We start from the raw sequence: 23854 nt of genomic DNA on the forward strand, positions 1-23854 counted from the left end.
AAACCAAGAAAACTTACGTTCTTCCAGTCTCTGAATAAAAACTGAGGTCACGTCTTCACTGGTGGAAGCGCTTTAATGTGGCTTGTATAGTCACGGCATAGCGCTGGGAGAGAGCTCTTCCAGTGCTATTAAAAAAAAACAAAAAAAAACACCCCCACGAGGGAAGTAGCTACTAGTGCTTGTGCACTGTCTACATTAGCACTTTACAGTGCTGAAACTTGCAGCACTTGGGGGGTTGTTGTCACCTTTCTAGTTCTAACATCTTGAAGGACATGGTGACCAGAAACTATCAGTTCAGTTAATTAACTACATATATATGTAATAGGTTGAATGGCTTATGTGGCAGTGCAGGAAGTGGTAGAGCTGCAGAGGGCTCCCTGTACTGTAGAAGGGTTGGTGACACCTGATCCTTGCAGGTGCAAGATTCAGGGAAGACTGCAATCCTGACAGGGCAGAGTTCCGTCTGGGGGTCTTTCCTCTGCCCCACATCTTTCCCCTGGTGGAGTTGGGTGTCACTGGCCCTGTGCAGTGTAAAGAAGTCCTCTGCAGCCCCACTGTCATGGGAGTGAGTGAGTGCGGGCAGATCAGAGATCCCCTGGCCAGGACTGTGAGGAGGTGGACAGGACCCCCAGCTGTGGGGGAGGCCACTCTGTTGCTGAATGGCTCCTGCCCTCTCCAAATATGAACTCCCTGTTATCCAAATGAAATATCTCTCTCATTCTGTTAGGATAATCAGGAGTATACTGTACAGCTTTTGTTTAATTTTACTCGGTTTTAAAAACAAAACATAGTTTGATAAACTTTTTTCTTATGTATCCATCACTTTTAAGAACGTTACTTAATAAAAATTTTTTTGACTGTTTCTGTGCATTTTAATGGAATATGAGTTCTCATCCAAATAGAGCTAGACACAATCACAAATAAAATAAATAAATTAATCAAATAAAAATTGAGACATAAGCTTGGTGAGGTAACATCTTTTATTGGACTCACTGCAGTGGGCATAAGGTCACCTGAAGAAGAGCTCTGTATAGGCTAGCCTGAAAGCTTGTCCCCTCCACCCACTGCAGTTGGTCCAATAAAAGATGTTACCTCATGTATCTTGTCTCTCTCACATCCTGGGACCAGCATGGCTACAAAACTGTAAACAGTAACCAAAAAAGAGAAAACTGAGGCAATAAGAAACATATAATTCACCATTTTATAGCATAATAAAAAAAATGTGTTATGCTCTTAGTTGTCCTCAAGCTGCTTACATTGTAAAACACACTGGGTGACAGTTTTTTGATGTTGACCCTAAGGGCAGTTAGACACTGAAGGACGTAGGTAACTCAAATTATTCAAGTAGTGTGAAGGTTGGGGGGGTCCAAGCTGTTGTAGGCTTGTGGTAGCCCCAGGACATGCTGCAACTTTTACTTGGAAAAGATGCTGAATTAGATGACTGTTCTGCTGTTATTTTCCAGAACGGTAGGGTCTGATTTTAGTCCTTACTTTAATCTTTTTAAAATTCTATGGTCTTGTTAAAATTCTTTTGAAGCATTTTTTGTCACTTTGAAAATTTTTCATCTAAATCTTTATAAAAATCGAATCCAGCTTTCTACGAAGATGGGTCGGATAGTGAAATTTAAGATTGACGGTGCAGAGACAATCTTCCATATAATCTACTGAAGTCATTAAAATCTACAATATTGCCTGTGGGCATTAGTCATAGAATTGTCACTTTGTGGCACATTTTGTAGAAATACTATTGGTGTTTGTGGCATATCTTATTTCCTACAGCAAGACAATATTTCACTTAAAGTTCAGAAAATGTTTATGGTTATTTTTATTCAAAGATCAGTAAAGTACGGTATAAAATATAGCTGTGTCAAAACTGAAATTTTCTACATTCCTTCTGTTATTAGGGAATAAAAGTCCCCTTAACACAAATGGAGACAGGAAAAAAACAAACCTGTAGTACCGTCATCTTACCCTCTCCACCCAGTTGGAATAATGTTTTAAAAAAAGCTTCACGCAACCCCTCAAAATAACTTTTTTCACAAACATTGCTTATAGTCTTCTGTGTATTATTGAACAATGTAGCCAACTTTCTGGGCAGAACTTGTATGTACATGTCAGTCATGATTTTCTGATGTTCTCATTCTTTGTGCTCTCCTTGCCCTTGCCTCTCCGTTACTCCATACTATATCTAACTGGAAGTTTCAAAGAGTTGTTTTTCCACCTCAGAAAGTCTCCCTGAAAGAGTCAGTTGCACTAAAAATAACTTTTTTAAAAGCAAGCACTAATTTACTTTGGTATTATTTCAGTAAGTAAAGTGCAAGTTTGAAAAGGTCACATGTTGTAGTACTTGTACCCAAGACCATACCTGCCTTCCAAGTGCACGTGAAGGTGCACAGCTTGAGTAAAAACTATACAGTATTGTTGCCACATTCTTTTAAATACTCTAAATCAGAATATTTGTCAAACCAACTCAGTAGGGTTACTAGTATGGATAAACCTAATGAAAGAAGCTGTGCTGAAATTACATTTTTTTTTAGCACTAGTGTGCCAGGTGTCCATCAGTGTTGTCAGATGTTCTTACATTGGTAGCAGCAGCTCTTCTCTTCTGGAAGATAACATTTTTTCCATACCTAGTAGCTTTTCTGGCATTCTAGGAGTTTGTCTCATTATCTAGTGACGGGTTTTGTAGTAACCACAAGAGTGAACTTGTTCCTATTCAAATTAATCTACTTGGAGTCCTGTTCAATATCAGCCTTTTTATCAGCAGGTTCTAACAGTTGTTGATTTAGCCAGCCAGCTCTTGCCATACCAGTCCATATCGGCCAAAGTGGTTCTAGCTTTTGTGGGCACCATTAATAAAATGGATTAAATTTTTTAACTGGTTCAGGGTCTGAGACAATTTCTCTTGCTATTCGGAGGGTCCTGTGTGTATGAGCAGTTGTACCCTATTAAAAATTCCACTAAAATGCTGACACTACAAAACTTTTAACTTAAAAGGGATTTTGTAAAGCCGTGGAAAAATTAAAGGCGACATCTCTCTTGTCATTGCCTATCTTACTGGGTTCAAGCCGGGAAACAAGCCTTCATGAAATTAAAGGTATGCAAAGCCTAAAACTGGTTTCAAAATTTTGGATAGCTTTCAGGACACGTTAGAAGTCTTAAATAAAAGAACATAGGTCTGATCTGGTATGTTAATTCCTGTGTTCCATCTAGTCCTGTATCCTGTCTGCAACAGTGGCCAACACAAGCTGATTCAGAGGAAGGTATAATAAGAAAACCCTCAATGAAGATCTTTAATCAACGTTCAGCTGCAATTAAAAAGGCAAATAAGGTGTATAGATGCATAAGGAATGGGATGAAGAATACAAGAATTGTCATTATCTAAATCAATGGCCTTTCTCTGAAACCCTTCTGATTCTGTAATATCTTTTTTGAGATGGATGACCAATACTGCACACACTATTCCACATGAGGGCATACCATTGATTTACTGTGTGCTACTGAAATTTATTATTAATCTGTATTTATATACATTAATTTTAAAAAGTGAGGAATTTGTAAATTCTTCTCTCAGAATTTATGGTTTCATGTTTGTGTTGGCTGACTAAAATCCATTTTCCAACTAGCTGTGCTAGGAGTGTGGATCATTGGGGTAGATGTTTGCATGAATGTTTTGCTGAGGCCAGAAGTAGCCTAAAAGACCTGGGTCTTTCATCAATTGTATTGCTTCTAGCTACAGTAATGTAAAGAGATCTGTTCAGAGCTCAATACCAGAGGAAACGATAACTCTAGTAGCATGGAAAAAAATGTGGCTATGGAAACTGATTTGGATAGCCTGGAAATTAGCTGAATTAACTGGAATCTTTGTTTTAATACACTTTTACACTTTTCCCAGTCTTCAAGAAATTAATTGTTGGCTGATTTACTATTGTGTTCCTATTTTAACTTTTTGCTTTAGTTTGGTGGTTCTGAGTAACAGACTGAATTGAATACTTCCCAGTTAAGAGCACTTGCATGCTGCTTGTTTATTAAATAACACCCTCCGTGATGCGCGCCCCTCCCCCCCAGTTTAGAAAGTGAGAGAGGTGGAGAAAGTGGGAGAGAATATTGAATAAAACGTTTTTAGGTAAGCCCTTAATTTTTTAAAAGAATACAATATATATTTGCATTATAAGCCTCCCTCTAAACTGTCATGTAGCTTGATAACACAATTCTTGATGTGTGTTTTAAAAAAAAATCTCCTTAAAGAAAAGGGTTATTTAAAGCTAGATACTGTTTATGGGTAAGGCTCCGTGTTTGTCACGGATTCCGTGACCTCTGTGACTTCTGGAGCAGCCCATGCGGCTGGCCCAGAAGCTGCCTGAGAAGCTTGGGCAGCCCCTGGGCCAGTCGCACTGGCTGCTGTTGGGGCAGTCCCCAGCAGCAGGAATTTGGGGAGAGGGGGTGCTCAGGACTGGGGATTGGGGTGTGGGGCTGTGTTTACCTGGGGGGTCTCCCTGGAAGGGCGACAGGAACTCCCCTCCCTCAGCTCCTAGCTCCAAGTGCTGCCTCCACCCACAAGCACCACCCCCGGAAGGGAGGGATGTGCTTGGTACTTATGAGGCCTGGGAGTACAGTGGGCTTGGTGACTGGGAACCAGCTCCCTGCCTGTCTCACTCCCCACCACACAGAGGAAGTGTAGGGGCTGTGCTGAAGGGCTGGGGCTAGGAGGAGGCCCTTTCAGGCTGGGGTATGGTCTTGGCTGCTATAACCTGGGTCTCTGCCAGTCTTACTCCCCAGGGGACGGAGCCTTGTCTCCTTCTGCTGGACAGATCTGAAGGCCCAGGCTCAGGAACGGACTCTATCCAGCATGAGGTGGGGGCAGTACTCGCAGGGTGCAGCCTTTGGCTCTCCACTTGCAGAGTCCCTGCCAGCTTGCCTGTGCAGAGGAATGTAACTGCCAGTTGGTGAAGTGGGGGAGCAAGACGGGCAGAGAGTCTAGTTCCAGCAGCCAAAAACACCTGCACCCTCGTCCTTCAGCATGGCCCCATCTGTTTCTGCTACAAAAAATTCCCAGGTCCCCCCAAAAGAAGCCAAAATTCTGGTAAACATTAGTAAAACCCACATGTTGGCTTTTTCAAAACCCAGGAATTGTTCTGAGAAAATTGGTAAATGTCAAAAACAAAGGCCTTATAAGTACCCTGTTAATTTCACTGTGGTCTCATCTGAATGAGAACACCCCATAGAAATGAATACAGCCTGAAATAATAGTTCTGAGCCATGTGAGCTGCTCCATCAATTTCAGTGGGCGTTCCCATTCCCTTCTGTGGTGCTTGAGAAACCTATCATGTGCATCAAGCATGCCCATTCTCAACTCCACCCCAGTCTCAATAGTGTGTTCTTGGTTCATACTCTGAGGATGTTTGTTCTCCGATCCCATAGGCTTCCCCAGATGCATCTCAAGTCGGGTAGAGAGAGAGGGGCTCTGACCCTCCTTGAGGGGCCAGGCCTTAGATCCCATGTGGGGCCAGTAAGAGGGGCTCCCCCAGATTCTAGCTCATGGGAGGAAGGAAGTGGGGGGGTCAGACCTGTGTAGATGGGTCACCCCCCACCCGGATCCTGGCACATGCAGGGGGTAGTGAGAAGGGCTAACAGCCAAAGGGGCAAGGTCCTCCAGATCTCAGTTTGTGGGGGTGAGTGGGGTAGAGACACCCCCCAGACTGGCAGTGTCCCCCAGATCCCAGCACATATGGTGGCAGGAAGAGTCAGATACCCCAGAAGAGCAAGGCCCCCCACATCCTAGTTCCTATGGGAGGGTAGGAAGAGGGGATTCTTAGCTCCTAGGGGGCAGGTGGCCCACAGATACTGGCACACACCTGGAGGAGAGGGGCTCAGATCCTGCAAGAAGTGGCATTTCCCGCCTGCCCCCTCCCAACCAACTCCTGGTTGCCCCTGCTCCTGTGGCGCTGGCCCTGCCCCTTTTCTTCACCAGTCTGCCTGCCACTTGCCTCCAATCTCTCTCCCCTACCACCCATCCCAATTTCTCTCTCCTTCCCTTTCTGCAGCTCCAGATTCCTCTCCCCCATTCTCACGAATCTCATTTCTTTCCCAGCAACTATTCACATATATAATTGTTTTCAAAAATATTTTGATTTTATTTCCCCCAAAATAATAACCTGACAGATGGGTTTTTGCAGTGTGGTTACAAACCTTTTCCAGATTTCTGTTCTTGGTGGGATTCAGACTGACACTAGCTGAATTGGTCAGGCTATTTTTCATCTCCTTGAGCTATCCGGTTGATGTGATGCAAACCCTCCTGGCTCCTCTCTCTGAACATGCTTGGTGTAAACTGTTAACTCATGAGCATTAGGCATGAGAGCTAAACTCTTTGGTGAACACTACTGTGAAATGTGCCCTCCTGTCAAGGTTCTTCCCCCACTCTGAACTCTAGGGTACAGATGTGGGGACCTGCATGAAAAACCTCCTAAGCTTATCTTTACCAGCTTGGGTCAAAACTTCCCCAAGGTACAAAATATTCCACCCGTTGTCCTTGGACTGGCCGCTACCACCACCAAACTAATACTGGTTACTGGGGAAGAGCTGTTTGGACGCGTCCTTCCCCCCAAAATACTTCCCAAAACCTTGCACCCCACTTCCTGGACAAGGTTTGGTAAAAAGCCTCACCAATTTGCCTAGGTGACTACAGACCCAGACCCTTGGATCTTAAGAACAATGAACAATCCTCCCAACACTTGCACCCCCCCTTTCCTGGGAAATGTTGGATAAAAAGCCTCACCAATTTGCATAGGTGACCACAGACCCAAACCCTTGGATCTGAGAACAATGAAAAAGCATTCAGTTTTTTTACAAGAAGACTTTTAATAAAAAATAGAAGTAAATAGAAATAAAGAAATCCCCCCTGTAAAATCAGGATGGTAGATATCTTACAGGGTAATTAGATTCAAAAACATAGAGAACCCCTCTAGGCAAAACCTTAAGTTACAAAAAAGATACACAGACAGAAATAGTTATTCTATTCAGCACAATTCTTTTCTCAGCCATTTAAAGAAATCATAATCTAACACATACCTAGCTAGATTACTTACTAAAAGTTCTAAGACTCCATTCCTGGTCTATCTCCGGCAAAGACCCAGCATACAGACAGACACAGACCCTTTGTTTCTCTCCCTCCTCCCAGCTTTTGAAAGTATCTTGTCTCCTCATTGGTCATTTTGGTCAGGTGCCAGCGAGGTTACCTTTAGCTTCTTAACCCTTTACAGGTGAGAGGAGCTTTCCCCTGGCCAGGAGGGATTTCAAAGGGGTTTACCCTTCCCTTTATATTTATGACACCTCCCAAAGGGGAAGTGGGTGCCAAACTTTAGGTGGGAGTAACTCTTGAGCACCTGAGATTTCTGGGCCAGGATCAGAGCCCTAGTTTGATCCCCAGGTCTGGGCAAAAAACGTTGGTAGACTGGATTAACTAATTTTTTTTTTTTTTAAACTGTTTGGGGCTGTTCAGGAACCATTTTGTCAAATTACACCAAATTTGGAGTCACTAACCTCCAAGAGGCACACCAAATTTCAAGGCAATCTGAGTAAGCATGCAGATTTTAGAGCACTTAGAATATATCTACAATACAACTGAAAATCCATGGCTGGACCATGCCAGCTGGCTACTGCTGTTTCATTGCAGTGCAGTCTTCTGCAACCTGAGCTCTGGGACTCTCCCACTTTGTGAGGTCCTAAAGCCCAGCTTCGAGCCTGAGCCTGGAAGTCTACATTGAAATGAAGCAGCCCCACAGCCTGAGCCCGAGTCAGCTGGTATAAGCCAGCCATGGGTGTCTAATTGCAGTGTAGACATACCCTTAGAGTCAAGCTTTAAATAGAAAGCTGGTCTGAACTTTAACTAAAGCAGGCTGAGTGGTCTGCTGTAATATCTTTCTGAAAGATGTTCTCTGGGTCAGCCACATATTATTGGACCTTGTGATGTTTTCCTGGATAGTAAGGGGAAATAATTCCCTTCATTACAGGCATTACTGGATGAAACTTTATGGCCCGTGTTATACATGTGATTGATCAGATGGTTGTCAACAGCATATGTCAAAATATACAAAGTAAACAGCCTTAAATCAAACTAAGATCTCAAGGATCATTTTTCTTTCTCTTCCTATCTGAAATTTGACACATGTATGTGTTATGGAGAAATCAACATTCACTGACAAAAATCTAATCCTTCCAAGCCTGGATATAAAGTAGCATTGTTGAATCGGTTTCACTCCTGCTTTTCTCAGCTTTTGTATTTACTTTGCTGACTGACTGTGGCTTGGTTATGAGCAACAATTGTTTTCTGCACAGAATTTTTTTTGCAGTCATCAGTGTTTGAAATTGCCCATTTACACAGAAATACCTAACTTCTGTTTAATACGCAGTTTGTGTGTATCTTTTTTTTTTCCTCATTTTTAATGTTCCGGGCAATGTTCTCTGGTGAAACTAGCATATGAGTTATTAGGGCAAAAAAAAGATTACTAGGGATTTATGAACGTGTAATAATTTCTTTATCTTGTACATTTACACAATTGTAGGTATGAAAGAATTCGATCTTTAAAATATTATAGCTTCTGATAAAATATACCTTGTTTTGCAGATTTGCTAATTTTTTAATCTGCCTTTTTTTAGATTTAGGTCCAGACTTTTAAAGGTAGCACTTAAGTGATGCAAGAGCCTAAATCTTTTTTTTTTTCCCGTCCCCCAGAAGGGGGAAATCCCATAGACTCGAAATCCCTTTTGAAAATAAGATTTAGGCTCCTAAATCAGTTAGGCATTGCAATGCTGAGTGCTGCAATGCCTAAATATCTTTAAAAATCTGGGCCTAAGATCCCAACATTTTATGATGCAGACACTTGTCAAAGATTTTATTTTCATAGTATAATTTACCTAATATTGAAATCCCTCAAATCTGTAGAAACTTATAAATATTTATGAAAATAAAAAGTATAGCTTCCAGTCTAGCACAGCACTTAAACATGTGCTTAACTTTAAGCATATGAGTAGTCTCAGTTATTTAAAAATATACTGACATATATACAGCTTGGCTGTATTGGGGCCAGAGAAAAGAGCTTTAGCATTGTATTAAGGACTAGGGAGCAAAATTTTTGAATATACTCTTCCACATTTGGTTTTTCTACTATGAAAGCATAATCAAAATGTAATTTCTTATCTGGAAATGTTTTTCCTCTTTCCCTTTAGAACGGCCAAGTTCCACTAAAGTTATAAAAGCGGGGAAACCGAAGACCAGGAAACCCAGCAAGGTTTGTATTTGCCAGAAAAGCAGTTTAACCTGTGAATCTCAGGTTTGATTAGATTGAGACCATTTAATACAATCTATTGATTCGAACTAACATTTTAACTGCACTGTTGATATAAGAAATGTAAATTGTCAATAGAAAATTTTTTTTTCTCTTTTATCTGTATAAGTATCTGGTATCCAAGTAAATTTTTAGTCTGGTGGAAAAAATTTTAACATTTTATGATCTCCCTGGATGATGGGTTAATTCAGGTGATAGTTTGGGGGCAGCGGGGGTTCAAAAAAAGGGACATGGTCAAAAATTTAGAAAGATCGGAAGCAGCAAAGAAAGATTTTTGTAAAGGGTATAGGATTATCTGGTATACAAATATAGAGGATACTATGCAGAAACAGTAGTACTCATAAACACACAAGATTCTGATGGGGTGGTAACCTGAGAAGCAAAGCTAGACTGGTCTGTGGTGGTATCTTTTACTTCTGGGGGAATTCTCTGCACCTGTGCATGCGTGGAAAGCAAAGGGAAGCCGTGTGGGGAGGGGAGGCTTGGGATGTCCATGAACGTAGTTGGGGGCAGGCAATGCCCCCCCAAAACAGGCAAGGTGTGGGGCGGGCACACGAGGTCACTTGCCATTGCCTCCCTCAATTTCTGCAAGTGCAGAACTGCCCTGCTGTAGGAGGGTGCTGCTCCACTCTGCAGCAGGATGCCGCCTCCTGGGTCCTAGTGCCAGTTGAGCGCTCTCTGCATGTACAACAGTGAGTGCCCACAGTGTGGCAGGGCAAAGGCAGGGAGAGGCACTGGAGAAGGAAAGGGGTGGGATGAGGGAGTGAGGAGAGAGGGATGGGGCAGGGGACAATTGGGAGAGATGAGGAGGGAATAGGGAAATCGGGAGGGGGGAGCGGGGGCCTGGCATGCAGCAACCCTTCAACAGCAATTGCAGCTGGAGCTCCCCGTTAAGCAGACCCTTTGAACCCCTACTCTGAGCCCCCCGCACCTAGACTCCCACCCTACCAAGCCTCATTCTCTCAGCACCTGGACCTCTCCACTAAGTTCCCCACACCCAGACCCTCCTGATGAGCCCTAGACCCTACACCCCCTGCTGAACTCTAGCCACTTTCACCTGGATCCCACTGCAGCGTCCCATTGCCCCTGCAACCCCCCAGCGAGCCCCTGTGCATCCACATCCCCCACTGAGCTGCCTGCACCCAGATTGCCCCGCACAGACCCCTCTTTCTCCAAGCCTGGATCCCCCCACACTAAGCCCCTCCACACTTAAACTCAGCCCAGCAGAATCTGTCTACCCACATCTGGTGTGCCTGGTGCAGAGAGGCAGGGCCGGCCCTTGCACAGTGTCAGGGTTGGGTGCAGCCTCCCCGCCAAGTCCCTGTCCCAGGGAAGAGGGGGTGCTGTAGGGTGATCTCCCGACCACTGCCACGTTGGAGCTTTTACATTTATTTATTGACAAAACTTGCAGAATTATAAAATATTGTAAGTTTTTGGCACAGAATTCTCTCAGGAGTAATCTTTGGAGCCTGATGATTAGTGTTGTCTTATATTTCTTTTGTTGTTTTTTAATATGGAGATATACCTATCTCATAGAACTGGAAGGGACCTTGAAAGATCGAGTCCAGTCCCCTGCCTTCACAGGCAGGACCAAGTGCCATCCCTTATTTTTGCCCCAGATCCCTAAATGGCCCCGTCAAGGATTGAACTCACAACCCCGGGTTTAGCAGGCCAATGCTCAAACCACTGAGCTATTCTACCCCTGCACCCCCCATTTTATAGTAAGAATAAAATCAATTTGTATATTATGTTGTGTATATATAACATTTCAGATTTCTGATGTCTGATTTCTAAGAGGTAGATTGCGTATCTGACTCCAAGTGTGCAAACTAATTTTAAATATGAAGTAGCAGTTATGTTTGTAATCTAATGTTGGAGAAGAATTTTCAATGGTTTTAAAATATTTTTGACTAAAAAGGTCATTGAATTTTATTTAGGGTCAATTATATTTCATCTTTATAATGAGATGATTCTGAATTCAAAATAATGTCTGGTGATGTTGACCTTAGGAGCAACGACAGATTGGTTCCAATGAAAAATTTTCTACATTTTAAATGTTTCTTGTTTTTCAAAAAAAAGCTATTGTCGGCTGTTTTAGCATCAAATGCTTTTTTTTAATTGAAAGCCTAAGATTCTTAAATTTTATGAGTTCTTCTTTGAATGATTGCATGTGTCCATTGTAGGTGTTGCATGGCTCATGCAGCTGTGCAGAGTGTTTTCCCTAGCAGTACCTGAAGGGATGGCTACGCATGCACCCTGGTTTCTCTCCTGCCCCCCCCCTTCCTTCAGTTCCTTTTAACTGTCTGGTTGGTGGCTGGAGCATGTTACTGTGCTTTGGTACAGTCCCTCATTCCTCTGTGAACACACACAGGTTCTATATAGTTATAATTCTTAACTAGTAGTACTCATTTTTTTGTCCATTTGGACCTTTGTTTCTTTATTTTAATTTATTTGCTTAAAGTCAGTAGGCTTCTCCAAGCTTCGGTTGGTACTGGGGGAGCCTATCCCAGGGCCCCTGGCTTTATGCCTTGCTCCCAGTGTCAAAAGCCAATGGCTCATTAGTAACCCCCAATCTCACTGTTCCACATTAGAGACAGGCGTCTGATCTCCTGCAGCTACAAATCAAGAACAAGGAAGTGCCTTATATATATTTTCACAGAGGCCACTCTTCACATGACTCAGTTGGTGCAGGGGAGCTCATTGACCACTCCTTCGCAAGTGCTTCTCCAACCTTGCTAACTGACATAGACCAAAGGAGATCTCCTTCACCAGAGCCATCCTCCAGCAAGCCTACGCACTTGGAGCATTCTTCTTACCTGAAGCCAAAAAAGAAGACTGCACTGACTTCTTCAGAGTCCTTGGTGCAGGACTCCTCTACAGCAGAAGTAAGCCACTCTGGTACCAAAGGTTGCCAACTTTGTTTCATAGGTCCCTGGTACCGTCTCACAGTGACTGTCGTAAGACTGAGCTGTTGACTCTGGTACCCATATGGGGGCCATTGAGGCAGGCTACTTTATTGGTGACTACATGAATCTGGCACTTCTGCTTACTGTGGATCAACTGTCTATCTTAATGTCAACAAAACTGAAGCTACATAGTTACAAAGGTGCCTCTCAGTGTTTGCATCACCACTTATTTATGGTGAAGGCCATTTACTGGTATTATTGCATGCAGCGCAGACTTTTACCAGCATTGGTGTCTGTTATGGCACCCTTTCTCTGAGGACCAGTACCATCTTCCTTAGTTTCTTCTGTGATGACATCTAGGCCTATGGTACCTGCTCCACCTCTGTGCTCAATACTGAAAGTCAGGAAGCTGCTGCTGTGGTACCACAGTCTCAGCATAGATCTCAGGCCTGGTCCCTTGTCTTTTCCCAGAACTGCACTGATCTAACTTCAACGTATTCCTACCCATTGGAATCCAGAGTATGTTCCTATGCCTCCCATTACAGACAGTCCAATTCATCCTCCAGAAAACACTCAAAAAGAGCAGATTGAAGAATTGGGTGGCCTGGTCTTGACACAGTTTGATTCTCCTACCGTAGCAGTGTCCTCATTGGCCTTTCTCTGCATCAAGATTGTCATCCCTGCTTCCTCAATGAGAAAGGAGAGGCTTCCCTGCCTAGTATCAATAGACCAGCGATTGTTAATACAGAATAGCGTACAGACACTATACGAAAGGCCATTCCTCAACCTCCGTTGGATTTACCTTCTTCTTTGGCTGTGCAGGACTTGCCTCAAGAGGGATCTGATGAGGTTCTGGTACCAGAAGCTTATTCTCTGCTGCCGATGACTTCAGAGTTTACCAAGAACTGAAAAGAATGGCTATAGCTTTTGGTGTTCAGATAGAACTGGTGGAGGAAAATTCTCCTACATTTATAGATAAATTACACCCAGCTATGGCAGTGAAGGTAGCCCTTTCTAAAAATGAGGGGATAATGCAGCCTACTAAGTCACTCTCAAATCCCTTCATCTGTTCAACCTGTGGCAAAACCCAGAGAATATATACCAGATACTGTCTCATGGGTTTGACCAGTTCTATTTTGCACCCTACACCGGGCTTACTGGTGGTAGCTGCAGCGAATGAATGGCACTGCAAAGATTGAGTTAAGGCTACCCAAAAGGAAAAGGATGCAAAAAAGCTAGACCTTTTAAGGAGAGAGGCGTATTCAGTGGAGGGGTTATAGTTATAGTTTCACATTGCCCCTCCCTATTTGAGTAGTCCTATTGCCATGCCCTCTTGGACCAATGTCTAAATTCCTAAACAAGTTACCTGAGGACTCTAGGAATGAGTTTCAGTCCCTCTTGGTGAGAAGTCATCTGGTCCATATGTCAGCTCTGCAGGCTTCCTAGGACACTGCAGTCCCAGCTTCAAGGATCATGGTGATGGCAATAACCATGCACCATTTCTCATAGCTGTGGTCATCAGGGATTCCTTGAGAAATACAGCAGACAATTAAAGACCTTCCTTTTAAGGCCTGTGAATTATTCTCCGCCAAGACTGGTGAGGCTTTACATACCCTGAAAGACTCCAGGGCAGTGTTAAAGTCTCTAGGTCTTTATACGCCAGCCCCCAGGGGGACAAAACATTATCCTCAGTTTCAGCTGAGGCAACTCTCCAGGCAGTTTGACTAAACCAGGCACAAACACAGGCTGCGAAGAAGGAGGCTTCCACTATCTGCCTCGGTCACTTTGTCAAGGTAGTCACAGGCCTTAAAGTATCCTGTTTGACTCCTCCGTTGAGGACAGCATACCCATCAGTGCAGATCTCACTGGCCCTTTATCTGCCTGTGGGAACAGGTTATCCAATTTCCTAAGTGTGTGGCAGACTATCACCACAGAGAAATGGGTGCTAAACATGGTGGATTCAGGATATACCCAGTAGTTCCTTTATATCCCCCTCCCACTTCCCTTTCAGGGACTCCTCTCTCAAGTCCATGCTGAGGCAAGAAGTGGAGACTCTGTGTTCAGGAGCTAAAAAAGAGGTGCCTCCTCAACATGGAGGCAGGGGGTTTTACTAGCATTATTTCCTAAAGCCAAAGGGGATTTCAGGCCCATTCTAAACCTTCAGATCAAACAAGCTGTATCAGGAGACACTCATGGTGTATCAGGAACTCCTTAACTCTCAATGCATCATACCTGCTGGGAGTTCAGAATTGCCTGGGAGACTGCCTGAGCAGACTGTTCAGCCTAGATCATGAATGATCTCTCAACACGACAGTTCTAAGGTCAGTGATTTGAGTGGGGATTCCTACGATGAATTGGTTTGCAACTCAGCAGAACAGGAAATGTCCTCAGTTCTGTTCCTGAGCTGGCCACAGTCCATTTCAGATGCTTTCATGGGACAAAAACCTGCTGTGTGCATACCACCCCAGCATCCTTCATTCCAAAGACATAGTGAAACTAAAGCAAGAACGAGACAGAATGATCTTCATACACCAGCCTCTCTGAGGCAACTCTAGTACTTGGATCTGTACAGATTTGTCCATTAGAGAACCCTTACTTCTGCTGCAAGGCAAAGACTTGTTCTCCCAGCATCACATGCACATGTTGCACCTGAATCTGCATGTGGTGCACCTCTCATCTTGGTTCCTCGGTGCTTAAAACCAGAGAAGCCACACTGTTCAGTGACAGTCCAGAATGTCCTGCTCAACAGCAGAAAGCCATCCATGAAAGCTCCTGACCTTTGTAAATGGAAGTGCTTCTCTACCTGAGCAGCTAGCCATAATGTTTCCTACACAATCTACAATTCAAAAGATTTTGGACTATCTTTTACATCTTAAAGAATCAGGTCTAGCATTCAATGCCATTAAGGTGCATTTGATTGTAATTTCAGCGGTTTACCTGTATATTGCTGTAAGGACTGTTTTTTCTAATCCTATGACAACCATGTTCCTAAATGGACTAGATAGACTGTTTCCCACCTGTTCAGGATTCAGGTTCACCTTGGGATATGACTCTAGTTCTGTCAGGTCTTACGGATCCTCCATTCAAGCCCTTAGCCTCTTGCTCAATGTTATACCTCTTGGTGAAGGTGGCCTTTTTGCTAGCCATCACCTTTGTGGGGAGAATGGGGGAGCTACATGCCCTGGTAACAGATTCTTTATGTAAGACAATCTACAGGGACACGGTGCTATATAGGGTTTGGCCTGTTCTACAGGAGGTCAGACTAGATGATCACAAGGGTCCCTTCTAAGAGCATAAGAAAGGCCATACTGGGTCAGACCAACGGTCTATGTAGCCCAGTATCCTGTCTTCCGGGCCCCAGAGGGAATCAACAGAACGGGTAATCGTCAAGTGATCCATTCCCTGTCGCTCATTCCCAGCTTCTGGCAAACATAAGCTAGGGACACCATCCCTGATCATCCTAATAGCCATTGATGGACCTATCCTCCATTAATTTATCTAGTTATTTTTTGAACCCTGTTATAGTCTTGGCCCTCACAACATTCTCTGGCAAAGAGTTCCACATGTTGACTGTGTGTTGTGTGAAGAAATACTTCCTTTTGTTTGTTTTAAACCTACTGCCTATTAATTTCATTTGGTGACCCCTAGTTCTTGTGTTATAAGAAGTAAAGAGCCCTTCGTTATTTTATTTTTCTCTACACCAGTCATGATTTTTATAGACCTCTATCATATCCCCCCTTGGTCATTTCTTTTCCAAACTGAAAAGTCCCAGTCTTATTAATCTCTCCTCCTACAGAAGCCTTTCCATACCCCTAATAATTTTTGTTGCCCTTTTCTGAACCTTTTCCAGTTCCAATATATCTTCTTTGAGATAGGGCGACGACATCTGCATGCAGTATTCAAGACGTGGGCGTACCATAGATTTATATTTTCTATCTTATTATCTATCCCTTTCTTAATGATGCTCAAGATTCTGTTTGCTTTTTTGACTGCTGCTGCACATTGAGTCGATGTTTTCAAAGAACTATTTACAATGACTCCAAGATCTTTCTTGAATGGTAACAGCTAATACAGACCCCTTCATTTTATATGTGTAGTTGGGATTATGTTTTCCACTATGCATACTTTGCATTTGTCAGCATTGAACTTGGCATTTATCAACTTGCTGGCCTTAGAATCTGTGAAACCTTAAGTTTCTTTCCAAAGTAGTATCTGATTTCCACTTCATAAGTCAATACACTTATCTGTCTTTTTTCCAAAGCCACATGCTCACAAAACTTTTTAAAAAAAGCTGTGCACTTCAGGTGTCTGCCAAGCCCTACCCTTTTATCTGTGTAGAACAAAGCCCTTTTGGTTTCTTCACAATGCTTTGGGTCCTCTGTAGAATGGTTCAGAGGTCATCCTGTTATGACACAATGGCTCTTGAGATGGATTACCAACTGCATTGCTGTATGCTATTCTGTTAAAGGTAGAACACCTCCTGAAAAGTCAGCACATTGTATGTAGGGTGCATTTGTCCTGTACTACATTTATGGGAAACACCCCTATCGTCAACATTTGTACAGCAGCCATGTGGTCCTCTGTTAACATATTTGCTAGATTATGCAATTACTGTGCCATTCAGGGAAGATGAGAATGTGGGAAAAACAGTCCTATATTTTGTCTTCAGATGAGACTCATAGCCCCACCTTCACTGAAAACCGCTTGCTGGGCATCTGCAGTAGAATGGACATATACAGTCATTCAAAAGACAAAATGGTTACATATCTTTTTGTAGCTCGTTTTGTTTTGTTTTTTTTTGGAGATGTTGCATATGTCCATTCCAAGACCCACCATCTTTCCCCAGTGCATTGGAGTCCTCAGCTAATATTCTGGTAAGAAGGCTCCATCCTTCATATTCTCTGCTCAGAACATGAGGGAAACCAGGGAGCATGCATGGCAGGCCTACAGTTGCAGCATGGGAAAACTCTCCAGCACCAGTTCATGAAGTGCATATCACACCTATAGTGAAATGAACATATGCAACACAATTCAAAGACAAATAGTTTTGAGGTGAGTAACCTTTTTTTAACATAATTTTTTTCTTAGGACTGTTAACGTAGCTGCTAAGAGATCTGTGGGCAGAGGGGAGATTATTAGAGATTTAAAGATGGGGAAAAGAGTTTATATTACATTTAGCAGCCTAGTTGCTTTCATCTAAAAGATTTGTATCCAAATGAAATACACCTGTCCAGTAGTATATTTTAACTGTGACATACAGAGTTTTTAATTAGTTGCGGAGAGTGCTTTTTATGGCCATATCCATTAAATAGAACTCTGTCCATCAAGGAGTTAGACTGACAATTACGGTAACAACAAGCTGGAGAAGTTTGTCATTAGGATCCCCTTTTTAACATAATTTTATTTTAAATCTTAGTTTACTGTTGTGTAGAACTTTGCATTGGAGGCAACCACTCTGAGTAGCTGACTGAATTGCACACTGTTTTTTGTTGGTTAAAGTAATGTTGTACCTGATTTCCCTTACAGTTCTCACATGTCAAATGAGAAGTGATTTATTCTGATTACTGCTATGAAACATAGTCCATCTCTGACTGTTAAGTGTGCCAGACTCATCCACTCATTCTGAAATGCTGTTCTGGTAAACATATAAAACGTATATTTTGTAACTTTACAGGCTAGTGACTTCAATGATATCACAAATTGGCCGACACCAAGTGAAATAGCAAACAATGAAGTGAGTATACTATGTTGTTTATATACTTTTATATAATAATCTGAATTATATTTTTTTATAAGCCTACAAAGCTTGTGGACCCCTCTGTTTCAAGCTCGTGGTGAATCTGATTAGGCATTTTAGGGTTTCAGCAGAAACACTGAAAAGGATTTTGCGGTATGAGTCACAGTTCACTGAGTAGAGCTCTTTATGGTTCAGGTGACATTGCCTATTCCCTCCCCATCCCACAGAGGTGGAACAACACCAGTTCTGCTGACTTCAGGACCCTCCTATACATGGAAGTGTACAGTATTTACCCCATAGTTTTACATCTTAATTCCCCTTTAAGAAGTGTCAGCATGGATCTTCTTTTTTGGGATGTGTATGCATGGAGTGTGAATCCTTTGCAACACTATAACCCTTGGGGCTGTGTACATGCTTTCTCATGGATCTAAATACTTAGTGCAAGGTTCTGTAAGCAGCCATGGCCGTGACTCCATCCTGCTTCAGGAGTGATCATTGAATCCCTGGTTAACTTCTGTTACATTCAAATTCTTACTCTGCCTGTAACCAGATTTGTTGAGCTGGGCTAATAACTGATATTTCAGTCCACAGGCAGTACAAAAGAAAAAACAACTTTGGTTCAGCTCAAACCAAATCCAAATACTGTGACAACTTCCGGTGAATTGAAAAGATCTGTTTTGGGTTATTCAAAACATTTTCTTTGGCCTGAAACAAGTTATTTTGGGTGGCTGAATGGCTAGAGCACTTACCTTGGATGCGGATGAGACCGCTTCAATCCCCGAGTCTGCTTGATGTGGAGAAGGGATTTGAATTTGGATCTTCCATATTGCAGGAAAGTGCCCTAACTGCTGGGCAAGAGGGGATTCTGGGACAGACATCGGTCAGTCTCTTCTGTTGAAGCTGTTCCACTTCATAAATAATTAGTCATTGGAGCAGGCACTTGAACATCCTAGGTGAGTGCCCGAGCCAGCAGGCTGTGGAATCATTCTCTCTTTCCCTGGCCCAATGACTGTTCTTCGTCATTAATAATAAAATAATATATGGTTGGATTTAGATAAGCTTCATACTAGTTTTTGTGACTTCAACAAGTGCTGTTTCAGTCTTTGGCTCCATTCTGGCCATTTCTCTATCTTTCCCCTGCCCCATCATGATTTTCTAGATGCTAGAACCGATCCAAGGGTTTTGAGGTTAAAGTGATACAGTTCGGGCTTGCTATGATGGTACAATGTCTGATATGAGCCAAAGAACCACCTTAGGGGTGTCTCTTAGGGATATTCACAGACCAAAATCTGTTCAACCTTTGCTCTTCAATTGTGCTGGGAAGCTGAGTCAAATGAAGGCATTTTGCATGGAACTGTCATCCTCTACTGTCAATGTTCTTTTTGGGGCCAGATCCAGCCAAGTTCATTGACACCAATGACTACACTGATGACATCAACATTGAAAATTATGAAAATATTAAAGAAACTACTCTAGCATTTGGGTCTGTGATACCAGGGCATATGAGGAGTGTAAGATGAAGCAGCACCACTAATCTGGGTGTTCTCTCAGATTCAGTTAAAAACAATGGAAACATATAATGTGTATTCTGAGTGTCTGCCACAGAATTCACTTCTTGTGCTTCAGGATCTCAACTTCCATTTTTTTTAAGAATTGTTATTGGCCCTTATGGCTGCAGAGAAAACCTGAACAAGATGTAAACCAATGACCCATGTGGGTCTGCAGAGAGCCTGAAACGACAGCTCTAAGAGGTGCATACCACTCTTGTTACTCATGCCACCTATATACAAGTTGGTGGATAGATTTTATCAGGCTCCTTAGTTGGATTTTGAGTATTTATATACTCATGAAACACCATGGCATTCTCAGCAGTCATTTGAGAGGTCAAGGATATGAAGAGAGCCACTTGCTACATCCTTTGACAAGGAGACAAAGATGATGAACTTAACTGTGTCATAAGATGTGCTCAGCAGCAGCTTTGCACCGTAGAGTTGCAAATTTATGTGTCCTCTAAGTGAGGCTCTATAAAGACAGTCTACTTGAACTCTAGTTACGGGTAAGTAAACTTTAATCTCTGAGTGCTGGTCTCTGTGTATTTCACTGTGAATACAACTAAGAAGAGGGAATTTTTGCAAGCAGTGTCCGAAGGTCTGCACCTGCACCCCTGCTCTCAAGCGCCACACTGATGGTATAAGAGGTGGGGGAGAACGAACTGCCTCTCCAATTCCTTCCTACCGCTGCATAGCCTGAGTCAGAATCCTATAGTTCGGAACTGATCCTTTCTCGTCTCCTGTAAATGTTTTCTTAGGTTTTATTTATTTATTTTTTTAATAGTTCCCTAGTTAGTGTCAGAATCCTCATCCCAAGGAACCCGCACAGTGGAACTTAGATTATGCCCAGGATACTGGTCTTCAAAAACTTTCTCCTGGCCCCACTCCTTTTTGGAGAGCAACAACTGCCAGTGCTGCCTCTACTGCCTCAGAGAAGCTCATATCTCAAGTATCTAAGTGCAGTATCTGCTGCTCTTTTCCCAGCTGAACACAGCAGGTGTGAGAACTCCAGTTTTGGAAGCACCTTATTGAGCATATAAAGAGGCCCCAGCGAGACCTAGGCCAGGGGGTTCCACCCCCATACACTGGCCAGAGTCATCAAGAAGCATGCCACCTAGTATTATGTTGGAGTCCTGAGCAGATAGGAGTAGAAGGAAGGACCCTTCACCTGGGCCCTATCATGAGAGTAAGGCACATTCTTACACACACACACACACACACGCAGATGCCCTCCTTGACCTTCTAAGAGGAGGGATGCCTCTCTTTGACTCTTGAGTCTTCAGGCCCAAGTCATATGGAGTAAGAGCGCCCATCCCTCCTAAGCTACATCGGAGCAATGCTCCTTCAGTACCAACCTCCACGTTGACTGCGATACTGACTGCAGTACCTACTAACATGACATACCAGGAATCACCAGTACTTTTGAAAATAACTGGTTTGGAGACTCATTCACTGATGGTACTGTCATGGTCCTGTGAGGAACAGCCATCTACACCTACTCTGAAGGTATGGAGTGATAAGACATAACCTCCAAAGGAGAGGGGAGGGGGACTTCCTCCTCCTGGACCCAGCATTTCCCTTGTTATCAAGTCTGATCCTCCCCAGGGAGATCTAACAGCAGCAGGAATTGGGAATTCTGGAAGAAGTCTATCTGCCGTCCTGTCCAGTAGCCATGGTTTCCCCTCTGTGTGATCAACAGTACTGCCAGTGGAACCATATCCAGCTTTTCCATGGTCAGGAGATTCAGCTTCACTTCCACCTAGAGGGATAAGTCCAGGCAGGACATTGAGAATCTCCTGGCTCCAATCTTGGCCACAGAAACAGGCACCCTCCTGTCCCAGAAGATGGATGGTACTAAATGCCTCAGATCACTGTGACCTACTTCTGACTCCTCATACTGGCCTTATTGGGTCCCATGGTACCTTTATGTGTGGTAGTTGGAATCCATGTGATCCAATAAGGAGCCTTACCACCCCTCTTCTGCAAAGGGTCAACCAAAACCTCCCTCTGAGGCCCTGGAAGAAGAGGAAGATGAGTCAGATCCATTGGCATGGCTGGTACCAATGGGGGTAGGTCCTCATCACCCAGTGAGGTGGTTGCTCCAGCCTCAGTCTTCCCCCAGACTATCATAAACAATTTCAAGAGCTGTTAGAGTCATGGAAAAGCTCTACATCTCCTTAAATGAGGTTCAGGACTCTCAAGATAAGCTTTTAGATATCCTGCACTCCCAGTAAATGAAGCCATACTAGAACCAGCAAGAGCTGTGTTGCACATGCTGACTACCTGTGCCCCTAGGCCAAAGCAGGCAGAAAAGGTGTATTTTGTTCTAGCTAAGAGAGTGGAGTTCTTGTTTACCCATCCTACCTCAAACTCCTTGGTGCTCTATATGGCCAAAAAAAAAGGATCCACACAACATCCAGCAGACACCCCTACAGATAAGTAGGCTGTGCATCTAGACCATAGGGGGAGGAAGATGTTTACATCTATAGTTTAGAATCTCAAACTATCAGGTTCTTCTTGCCAGATATGATTTTCTGAATTTTTCTAAGTTACTGAACTTTAGGGACAAGTTACATCAGGGGGACAGGGTTCAATTTCAAGCCCTTATTGAGAAGTGCAAACAGATGGCTAGAACTTCATTGCAAATTGTGCTTGGTGCAGCCGAGGTCTGTGGCAGCCACCATTGTGCTGTGATGAGAATTGTGGATGCCCTCTTCAGGGTTTTCCAAGGAGGTCCAAAACACTGCTGAGGACTTAATATTTAATTAGGCTAATATTTTCAATGAGAAGACAGACCACTCTTTGCAGTCATTGAAGGACTCCAGGGCAACCTTCTGCTCTCTGGGTATATAAACATCAGACCCAAAGAGAAAATACTATAAAAACCCCTACAAACTGAACCCCTTACCACAACCCTTCTATCACCAGCAGTTTTATGAGCCACCTCAGAAATGGCGGAAAAATGCCAACGCCAACATACTCTTGTGATACTGTGTTGACTTTAGCAAAGCTTTTGACACGGTCTCCCACAGTATTCTTGTCAGCAAGTTAAGGAAGTATGGGCTGGATGAATGCACTATAAGGTGGGTAGAAAGCTGGCTAGATTGTCGGGCTCAACGGGTAGTGATCAATGGCTCCATGTCTAGTTGGTAGCCGGTATCAAGTGGAGTGCCCCAAGGGTCGGTCCTGGGGCCGGTTTTGTTCAATATCTTCATAAATGATTTGGAGGATGGTGTGGATTGCACTCTCAGCAAATTTGCGGATGATACTAAACTGGGAGGAGTGGTACATACGCTGGAGGGGAGGGATAGGATACAGAAGGACCTAGACAAATGGGAGGATTGGGCCAAAAGAAATCTGAGATTCAATAAGGATAAGTGCAGGGTCCTGCACTTAGGATGGAAGAATCTAATGCACCGCTACAGACTAGGGTCCGAATGGCTAGGCAGCAGTTCTGCGGAAAAGGACCTAGGGGTGACAGTGGACGAGAAGCTGGATATGAGTCAGCAGTGAGCCCTTGTTGCCAAGAAGGCCAATGGCATTTTGGGATGTATAAGTAGGGGCATAGCGAGCAGATCGAGGGACGTGATCATTCCCCTCTATTCGACATTGGTGAGGCCTCATCTGGAGTACTGTGTCCAGTTTTGGGCCCCACACTGCAAGAAGGATGTGGATAAATTGGAGAGAGTCCAGCGAAGGGCAACAAAAATGATTAGGGAACACATGACTTATGAGGAGAGGCTGAGGGAGCTGGGATTGTTTAGCCTGCAGAAGAGAAGAATGAGGGGGGATTTGATAGCTGCTTTCAACTACCTGAAAGGGGGTTCCAAAGAGGATGGCTCTAGACCGTTCTCAATGGTAGCAGATGACAGAACGAGGAGTAATGATCTCAAGTTGCAGTGGGGGAGGTTTAGATTGGATATTAGGAAAAACTTTTTCACTAAGAGGGCGGTGAAACACTGGAATGCGTTACCTAGGGAGGTGGTAGAATCTCCTTCCTTAGAGGTTTTTAAGGTCTGGCTTGACAAAGCCCTGGCTGGGATGATTTAACTGGGAATTGGTCCTGCTTCGAGCAGGGGGTTGGACTAGATGACCTTCAGGGGTCCCTTCCAACCCTGATATTCTATGATTCTATGATTCAGGGTACAGTCTGGACGGATGAATAGCTGAGTCCCCTCAGTTCTCCAACGTGGGGTTTCCTTTACACTGCTTCACTGAGAGCTGTCGGTCCTGGTCTGCTCTCACACAGCCTCCAGCCTGTAAGTTACTCCCAGTTATAGTATGAGGGCGATAGCCAGCCACTCTTTAATTACACCA

The 23854-nt window shown here is 43.5% G+C and overlaps 1 protein-coding gene across 3 annotated transcripts in view; it reads left to right on the forward strand.

Moving 5' to 3' along the window:
- LARP1B (La ribonucleoprotein 1B) overlaps window positions 1–23854 on the forward strand; it is a 104691-nt gene that overhangs the window by 7755 nt on the left and 73082 nt on the right. For all 3 annotated transcript variants that reach the window (XR_012158553.1, XM_073341095.1, XM_073341094.1), the window contains exons 2-3: window positions 9226–9287; window positions 17925–17984. Coding sequence is in view for 2 of the 3 variants with exons in the window: in XM_073341095.1 (XP_073197196.1) it covers window positions 9226–9287; window positions 17925–17984 (122 nt within the window). In the remaining variant the exon portion in view is untranslated. The remainder of the gene's footprint in view (window positions 1–9225; window positions 9288–17924; window positions 17985–23854) is intronic.

The sequence above is a fragment of the Lepidochelys kempii genome, chromosome 4 (genome assembly GCF_965140265.1).
Source record: "Lepidochelys kempii isolate rLepKem1 chromosome 4, rLepKem1.hap2, whole genome shotgun sequence".
In the NCBI taxonomy this organism is placed as follows: domain Eukaryota; kingdom Metazoa; phylum Chordata; order Testudines; family Cheloniidae; genus Lepidochelys; species Lepidochelys kempii.